Here is a 9523-nt window from a genome sequence, read left to right on the forward strand (position 1 = left end):
TTTAATATTTAGATCTTTAATCCATTTGGATTTTAATTTAGTGCATGGCGAAAGATAAGGGTCTAATTTTAATCTGTGGCAGGTTGATATCCAGTTTTTCCAACACCATTTATTAAAGAGGCTATCTTTCCTCCACTGAGGATGGTGAGCTCCTTTGTCGAAGATGAGGTAGCTGAGTACATCTGCATTTGTTTTTGTGTCTTCCAGTCTGTTCCACAGACATTTTCAATATGTGCAGTTAGGCTACGTCTAACCAATTATGGCAGATTTCATTTTTTAAAAGTCAGATTTCATTTACAGTCTGCCAAATAAAGGTGTCACAAGTCTAGGTGATATCTTTTTTAAAAATTGGTTTATGTTCACAATACATGAAATTTATATTTGTTTTAGAAGACTGATATGTGTGTGTGTGTGTGTATATATATATATATATATATATATGTATATTCTTAATTTTTTTACTCTCCCCCCTTTCCTCCTTTTGTATCTTTTTTAAAATGTGAAAGCAAGTGGTGTCTATAAGATAATGAGGCTTGGAGTGTGACTCGTAAATTGTCTTAAAGGTAGTGATTGGCATCACAGAGTTAATGGCATTAAAGAATAAATTTTTCTATAACTTGATTAAAATAATTGATATAAAATAAATTGTATGTTAAAGTATACACTTTGTAGGCAAGGGATATAGTTTGTTGGTGTTGTACTTGGTGAACATGCAAGAGGCTCTGGCTTCAATCCCAGTACTGCCAAAAAAGAAAGAAAGAAAAAGAAAGGAAGAAAGAAAAAGGAAGGAAGGAAGGAAGGAAAAGAAAAGAAAAGAAAGAAAGAAATTGCAGCCTGGCATGGTGGCGCATGCCTGTAACCCCAGCACTCGGGAGGCTGAGGCAGGAGGATCACTATGAGTTCGAGACCAGCCTGGACTACATAGTGAGTTCCAGGGCAGTCTCACCTACATAGTGAGACCCTGTCTCAAACAACAACGACAACAAAATGCATTTATGCAGTATATACATATATGTATGTGTATGTGTATCTAAAAATAGAATAATTTCAGGCTAGTGATGTAGCTCAGTGGTGGAGTCCTTGCTGAGCATGCAAGAGGCCCTGGGTTCAATCCCTAGTACTACAAAAAAAGAAATGGCATCTACCTATCTATGTATATATATAATAGTACACATGTATATATAACTAAAATAGATTTTATGCTAGGGAATGTAGCTCAGTGGTGGAGTATTCGTCTAGCATGTGGCTCTGGGTTTCATCGTTAGGAATACCAAATAAACAAAACTAGAGCTGAGCACTCGAGGCTGAGGCAAGGAGGAGCACCATTAGTTTGAGGCCAGCCTGGGTTATAAAGCAAGAAGTTGTCTCAAAAATACCAAAACCAAACAAACCCAAAAAGCTAGAGCTGGTTAAAGTACATAATTTGGTAAATTTGGATATATGTATATATAAACCTAATACCTAACATATACATACAAACCTGTGAAACCTAATTTCCCATCTCAAGATAGTGAACATTTCTATCACTTCCAAAAGTTTGCTCTGGACTTTTACCTCTATCCATTGTTCCTAGGCAATAAGTTATTTGTTTTCAGTCACTATTAATTAGTTTATATTTTCTAGACTTTTATATAAATTAAGTCATATAGTATATACTCTTTTTTAAGGTAGAGAAGTCTGGCTTCTTTCACTCAGCATAATAACAGTAGTAATTATTATTAATATTATCATTAGTTTATGCTAGGGGTTGAATTGATTCACAGGTGCTAAGCACATGCACTGCCTGAGCTACACCCCATTCTCTATGTAGCTTTGATTTTCCGAATTGTTTGCATGTAACAGTAGTTCATTTATTTTTATTGCTGATTGTTTATTGCATTATATACATACACCACAATTTAACCATTTACCTGGTGACGTACATTGGTATCTCCAGTTTTGGATGATTATAAAAAAATCCACTTAGAACATTTGTTTTATGTATGTTTTGTGGACATAGCATCTCATAGTTTCGTGTTTAACTGCCCTAAAGTTCTCTGGTCTGCTTGTTCATCCCCAGCACCTGGCACTGTCTTTCTACCCTCTCAGTAGTTTTGCCTTGTTCATAATGTTGTGTAGTTGGAATCACATTGTTTTCTTTGGCTTAACAATATTCATTAAAAGTTTCACCATGTCTTTTTGTTGCTTGATAGCTCACTTCTTTTTATTTCCTAAATAATAGTACCGTGTACAGTGTGCCACAGTTTGTCCATTTGTGTACTTGGTTGTTTCCCAGTTTTGGCAGTTTTGAACAATTGTGTGCATGTTTTTATGTGGATGTAGTTTTCAGTTCCTTTGGGTAAACGCTCAGAAACATGATTGATGTGATGAATAGTAAGAATATGTTTAGTTTCATAAGAAATTGCCCCTGGGTGTGTTGGTTCTTGCTGGTAATCCACGCGGGAGGCTGAGGCAGGAGGATTGCTATGAGTTTGAGGACAGCCTGGCTAGTTAGTGAGTTCAAGGCCAGCCTGCACTATAGTGAGATCCTGTCTCCTCCCCTGCCTCCTCAAAGAAATTGCCAGACTTTTCTAAAGATACTGTATCATTTGACATTCTCAGCAGTATTGTAAGGATCAGAGTTTCACAGCATCCTTGCCCACACTTTGGATGCCCTGTCTTTTGCAGTCTTGTGGTTTTGATTTATATTTTCATTTGCATTTCTGTAATGGGTAACAGCATTGAACATCTTTCATGTATTTGCCATTTGTATATCTTATTTGGTGAAGGATATGTGTGAATATTTTACGCATTTTTAAAAATTGGATTGTCTTCTTTGGATTTGTAAGAGTACTTAAGGAATTGTGGAGACATGTTTTATGAGGTGTGTTTTATACATATTTTCTCATCTGGTTTGAATTTTCATTTTTTGCTTGTATATTTTGAAAAGCAAAAGTTTATACTTTGATGAAATTCAGTGAATTTTTTAGGATTAATACTTTGATTCAAAGGGCACTATTAAGAAAATGAAATCTGCCAAATTCAAGATCATAAGATTTTTTTTCCTAAAAGTTTTATAGTTTTAGCTCTCATTTTCAAGTTTATGAACCATACTGAGTTAATTTTTGTCTGTTAGGAGGTAAGGGCTGAGGTATCCAATTGTTCTACCTCTCTCTGCTGTTCCTCTCACTCCCCCTCCCTTGCCCTCTCCTTTCTTTTGTACCAGGGGTCAAACTCAGGACCTTGCCCTTGTGAGGCAGGAGGCAGAACCACTGAGCTAAATCCCTAGCCCTCGAATTTCTAGATTCTTTGCATTTCTGTACTAATTTTTACAATTATCCTTTCAATTTTTACATAATAGGATATATATTGAGATTTCATTGAGCGTGTTTATCAATTTGGAATGAATTGACATCATAACAGTATTTTGATCTATTTAAAATGTTATTTATTTTATTTATTTTTTCCCCATTGAGTTTATTGGTGCATTTAAAGCAAATGATACAGTTACATTCATCATTGGGATCTTGTACCTTTACATGACAGGTCTCATTTTTCCCCTTGCTACATGATATGTCTTGGTTCTTGTTTTTCCCCATATGCCTTGCCCTGCTTTCGCCCCCTTCACCCTTCCCTATTTACAAAGACTTTGTTTCCATTTTTTCCTTTTTTCACATTTTTTTCTTTTCCCGTATTTCCTTTCACCTTCCCTTCTCACTTTCCCTTTAGCCATTTTCTTCCTATTTCACATTCTCAGTTATACCATTTGACCCTTATTTACACGTTTAGCTTTTCACGCCAGATAAACTATTCAGTATTTACTCGTGTGTCCTGTTTATTTCACTTAAGAGCATAGCCTCAGAATGCATCCAGTTAGCTATAAATGTTCTAGCTTCTCATTCTTTATGGCTGAGTTGTACTTCATTTTATAGAAAAAAACACATCTCTATCCAGGCTCCCTAGTTGATGGGCATTTGGGTTGTTTCCAAGTTCTAGCTATTACAAACTGTGCTGCTATAAACATAGGTACACATATATCACTGTGGTATGATTCTTTTAATTCTTTTGGAGGGATAGCTGGGTCAAATGGAACCTCTAATCCTAGTTCTTTGAAAATAGCATTTATTTTATTTTATATTTATTTATTTATTTATTTTTGGGTTTTTTTGAGACAGGGCCTCACTATGTAGTTGAAACTGACCTGGAACTCACTGTGTAGCCCAGGCAGGTCTTGAACTCACAGCAGTCTTCCTGCCTCAGCCTCCTGAGAGTGCTGGGATTACAGGCATGTGCCACCACGCCCCACAATGGCATTTATTTCAATTTATAGCTCTTTAATTTCTCCTGGCAATGTTTTCTAGCCTTTTAGTTACCAATCTTGTCAAATTTATCTTTATGTCTTTAATAATTTTCTATATTGTAAATGGTATTTTAAAAAACAATTCAGTTTTTTTTTTCAGCTTTAATTGAGTTTATTGGTACATTTTAGGGATACAGTACAGTTACATTCATTGTTGGGATCTTGTACCTCTACATGACAAGACTTGATTCTCATTTTTTCCCCTTACCTCTGCCCTCCCTTCACCCCTCCTCCCCTCCCCATCTACAAACACTTTATTTTCATCTTTTCATTCTCTCACAGTTTTTTCTTTTCCCTTTTTACTCTTCCCCTACCCATTCCACCTTCCCTACACCTTTAGCTCCTTTCTTCCCATTTCTAAATGTCAGTAATCTTATTAGAATCTTACGCATTGTTGCAGATTATTCATACCAGGGAAACTATTTTTTGTTGATAGTACACAAAATTACAGTTCACTTGTATATTATATCCTCCAAGTGTTCTACGTTGATGTACTAATTTTTTTTTTTTTTTTATACTCGGGATTGAACTTGGGACCTTGTGCTTGTGAGGCAGGCAGCAGAACCACTGAGCTAAATCCCCAGCCCTGATTTACTAATTTTTATAGCTTTTGTGGATATTTCCTAGTATTTCTTCATAGGTGATTACGTTTTTGTACATAAAGAGTTTTACTTCTTTTCAGTCTGGCTATCTTTCATTTCTGTTTCTTGACTAGTAGGACTGGTTAGAACCATCTTACAGTGTGTTTGAATGGAAATGATTGGATTGAACTTCTTATTTTTCTTTTGGTTTTATAATGTAAAGGTAGGATTAGACCTGCCATTTTCTATTTGTGTTCTCTGTGTAATAATGTCTTTTTGTTTCTTAGTTTCTCCATTACTGCCTTTTGTACTAAATAGATATTTTCTAGTGTGCTATTTCAGTTCTCCAGTATGTTTTGCTTTCTTTTAAATTTACTTTTTAGTAGTTGACCTAGAAGTTACAGTTAACATCTTAATTTATAAACAGTATAGTGAGTTAATACCAACTTAATTATAAGAGAGCACAGATACATACAGTTCTTTTTTCTCTTTCCTTTGTGTTCTGATTATTATAGAAATTATATCATATGCCCAGCAGCAGTTATAATTATCACTTTATGTATATTTTTCTTTAAACCATTGTATTCATTTCCTATTGCTGCTTATATACAAGAGTTAAGATGTCATGTTTATCCTTAAAAAGGACTACTCTTCTAAGCAATTGTGCTTTTAACCTTGTAAAGAGAGTCTTTGACAGGTACCTGACAAATTATTTCAGGATGCTTTCTAGCCTTTCTGATAACTGATATGGCTCATTTGCCTACGTTGTTAGTATAAGTGCTATGGGGTGTGCAGAGCACCTGCTCTTCTCAGAGTCTGGGAATTGGTATTTAGGTAATGGTGCCTACATGCGTGATTAACTCCCATGTATAAATCATCTCTTTTCCCCCAAAACATGTAAAATATTTGTACTGTATGTCTCTCATTAGTATTATTTATACAAGTTTTTGTTTTTATGGCTGCCTCTTCTGTCTCTTATTCACATGTTTGTCTTTTTACCCCCTAAGGCAATAAAGAATGCTGACAGAAGAATCATTTTTTTAATTGCAAATTGTCAAGTTGGTTGCCATGATGGGTAAGTTCAAACTAAATAGATTTTTAATTATAATTAAAAAATAGAATGGGGGAGAATAAATTTTCTCTTTGTTATGATAAGCCTTTGTATACAGAAATTTTATGATATAGCAGATTTATATAATGTTTATATTTATTGATTTTTCAGCTTAATCACTTAGTGGTAATTGTTAGGACACAATTAGGAATATTCAAGATAAACAGTTCAGATGTATTAAAGCCTGATGGTAAGAAAAAAATAAAATTTCCTAGCAGAGTAGAGCAGCAAATCATTGATGCTTGGGGATAATGTTTTAAAAGCCATGTTAATATCCTGTGGTATTATATTTCTAATTTAAAGGGAGACTTTATTTTAAAGTGTAGGAACAGGTTATGAATATTCACTTTATATATCGATCTGTTTCCTTCCCCTCTTGGTTTTGAGGGTTCCATTGTTAGGAAGGAATCAGACAAGAAGATGTTACAAAGAAATGGAGGGGCTGGGGATTTGGCTCCATGGTTCCACCGCCTGTCTCACAAGTGCCAGGGACCTGAGTTTGGTCCCTGGTTCGAAAAAAACAAAAGAAACAAATGAACAAAAAAAAAACCAAAGACATGGAGCAATGCCTGCCCTATCCTAAATTGGAAAAATGGACTTAAGTTGCACACTGAGTTAACTTAAGCCAAAGTTTGTCGTTTTCACACTTTTCTGTTGCTTGCATAAAATACTGCATATGCACATACACATGCACCTGATCTCTTAGGCTTAAAACCTTAAATTTGCCCATGTTCTTTAGTTGGAACAGCTATTATACTTTCATTGTAAGTACCATACTTATAACAAATATTTAAGCCAGTGCTTCACCCTCCTACATTTGAAATTCCTTTTACTTTCTCTTTTATGGCTATGAATGTAGTGCCCTCTTGTAGTCCAGACTCTTCACTCTAGTTAGCCTTACCTCTAGTTGAAATTGTGTATACTTTCACTGAATGCCTGTGTCTTATTTTTTGTTGCCCTTACTTGATTCTGAGCTATATATTAATCAAATAGATTTCTGTTATCCTTCTCAAGTAATATTGCACTGTAGTAAGCAGAGAATAAGCCATTGCTTAAAAATATATACAAAAGTAGTCACAAAAACCATTACTATTTAAAAGTGAGAATCACAGATATTCGAATTTTTATTGAGAATGTTCTCATATTATTTTTCAAGTATAATGAAAAAGCACATAAAGTATCTAATTCAGTATTTTTAAGCTGGGCATGGTGGTGAACACTTACAAATCCCAGCCCTCAGGAGGGTGAGGCAGGAGGATCATTGCAAGTTTGAAGCAAGCCTGGGCTATATAGTGAGTTCAGGGCCATCCTGGACTACATAGTGAGATCCTGTCTCTAAAAAAAGATAAAATAAAAACAATATTTTCAATGAAATATTTTATTTGAAATTGTCTCCAGGTTGTTTTTTAGTTTTATGTTAAACTGTTTGTCTTTCCAATATATATCAGAAACCTACTGCTGCTTTTGTGTGCCCATTGATCAGAGTCTAGAATCCTCTGGGCGTCTTCCCTGTGGTTGGATTAATGAATGATCTTCATCATATTTATAACTGTCTACTCTGTCTAGTACTTTAGACCATTATAAGGAATTTAGTAGAGTGAAAGTCTAAGAAGTGTTAAAAAAGTGCTTATTCTAGTTTGACCATGTTCACACTATGCTTGATCTTTTGTGGATTTGTTAGCTCAGATCTCCCTAATGGGTTCTTACCTATGTAACTCTCCAAGCCAGAAAAGAAGGGACTTAATTAGATTACCTTTTTAAAAAGTCTTCAGACATTATATTTCTATCTACCTACCTACCTACCTACCTACCTAATTTTCTTTGTACTGGGGATTGAACTCAGGACTTTGAGCTGCGAGGCAGATGCAGCATCACTGAGCTAAATCCTTGGTCTTCCCCTCATTTTTAAATAATTTCAATATCATTTCACCAAAAGTATAGGCATTAAAAATGTTTTGTATGCATTTCTGCATTAAATTAGTTTATTTACATTCAGTTCATTACACATTTTGTTTGGTGTATGTAATAAATATGTTGAAATTAAAATTATATTTAAAAATATCTAGATGATCAGCAGGCTCTGAACTCAATCATGCAAGATTTGGCTGTCCTTCATAAGGCCAGTAGACCTGCATTATCCTTACAGGAAACAAGAAAAGCAAAGTCTTCATCACCAAAAAGACAGGTATTTGTTTCAGTAATATTTTAATATATTTTGTCCTATGATTTGGTTTCTTTTAATATCTAGATGTATAGAAGATTTGTTCAATATGCTTAGCTTTTATACTTTTGAATCAGATGTTCTATGGAACTCGTTTCTTGGAAGTGTGCATTTCTAAAAAAATTTTCACTTAATGTTTCAACTGCTAATACTATATGTCATCAATTCTTCATGCACTTAAGCAGTTTTCCCCCAAATAGTCTACTGTACATATTTACAAATGAGGATGATTTTGATTCCTATAATGAAATTAGTCTTGGATATCCAGCATGAAAAGTAGAATTATAGTAGTCCTCCCCTGTCCATGGTTTCACTTTCCATAATTTCAATTACCTATGGTCAACTAAGGTCTGAAAATTTCAGATGGAAAGTTTCAGAAATAACGTTAAAGTTTAAATTGTGTGCCTTAGTTGGGTGTGGTGGTTCATGCCTATAGTCCTCACAATCTGGAGGCTGAGGCATGAGGATTGTGAGTTCAAGGCCTGTTGTTCTACATTAGCCTCAACTACATAGGGAGACTTGTTTTGCGGGGAAATATATATTTTTTCTTTTTTTCTGAGTAGCGTATGAAATTTCCTGCTATTGTACACTGTCCTGCTTAGGTTATGAGTAGTCCCTTTATCCATCATATTCAGTTTGTGTATGCTGCCCACCCTATTAGTAGCTTCTCAATTATGAGATCAGTTGTTGAAATAGTGAAGTGCTTGTATTCAAATACTTTATTTAATAATATCCCTAGAGAGTACTGATGCTTGCAGTTTGGATATGCCAAAAAGAAACATTGGTACTGGAACATTTACCCCTCAGGGAGGGTAGACCATAGTTTAGGAGCCTATGTTTTGCTTTAACAGGGTTAGCAAATGTCTCATCCCCCACAGTGCCTTCACTAAGATTTTGGTGCTCTTTTCTGTGGAGTCCAGATTCCGCAATGTAATTCTCAACTCACCTTTTTGGCAGACACTATCAATTGATTGAAGTTTGTGTTAAAAATGAAACATTTCTTGTCTGCTTTATATTAACTGAGGAGCTTAGAAAAAACTGACTTAGAAATTTATGATTTCATTACAGAACGATGTCCGAGTAAAATTTGAACATAGAGGAGAAAAAAGGTAAGGAAAGAAACATTACATGCCAATTAATTTATTTAATAAAACCTTTTAATTAAAAGTGTTTTAGGGTTGGGGATTTAGCTCAGTGGTGCTGCGCCTCCTTGCATGCACAAGGTCCAGAGTTCGATCTCCAGTACCAAAAAAAAAAAAAAAAAAAAAATT

General features: G+C 34.8%; 1 protein-coding gene across 1 annotated transcript in view; it reads left to right on the plus strand.

Annotated features, from left to right (window-relative positions):
* The first annotated feature begins 5927 nt into the window (after positions 1-5927).
* The window catches only part of Map3k2 (mitogen-activated protein kinase kinase kinase 2), a 32837-nt gene continuing 29241 nt past the window's right edge, over positions 5928-9523 (plus strand). The window contains exons 1-3 of the mRNA XM_010637671.2: positions 5928-5995; positions 8098-8216; positions 9321-9361. Of these exons, the coding sequence (XP_010635973.1) occupies positions 5989-5995; positions 8098-8216; positions 9321-9361 (167 nt within the window). The 5' untranslated portion in view covers positions 5928-5988. The remainder of the gene's footprint in view (positions 5996-8097; positions 8217-9320; positions 9362-9523) is intronic.

This window comes from Fukomys damarensis, unplaced genomic scaffold (assembly GCF_012274545.1).
Source record: "Fukomys damarensis isolate Sample0158 unplaced genomic scaffold, DMR_v1.0_HiC HiC_scaffold_29, whole genome shotgun sequence".
NCBI classification, from domain to species: Eukaryota; Metazoa; Chordata; class Mammalia; order Rodentia; family Bathyergidae; genus Fukomys; species Fukomys damarensis.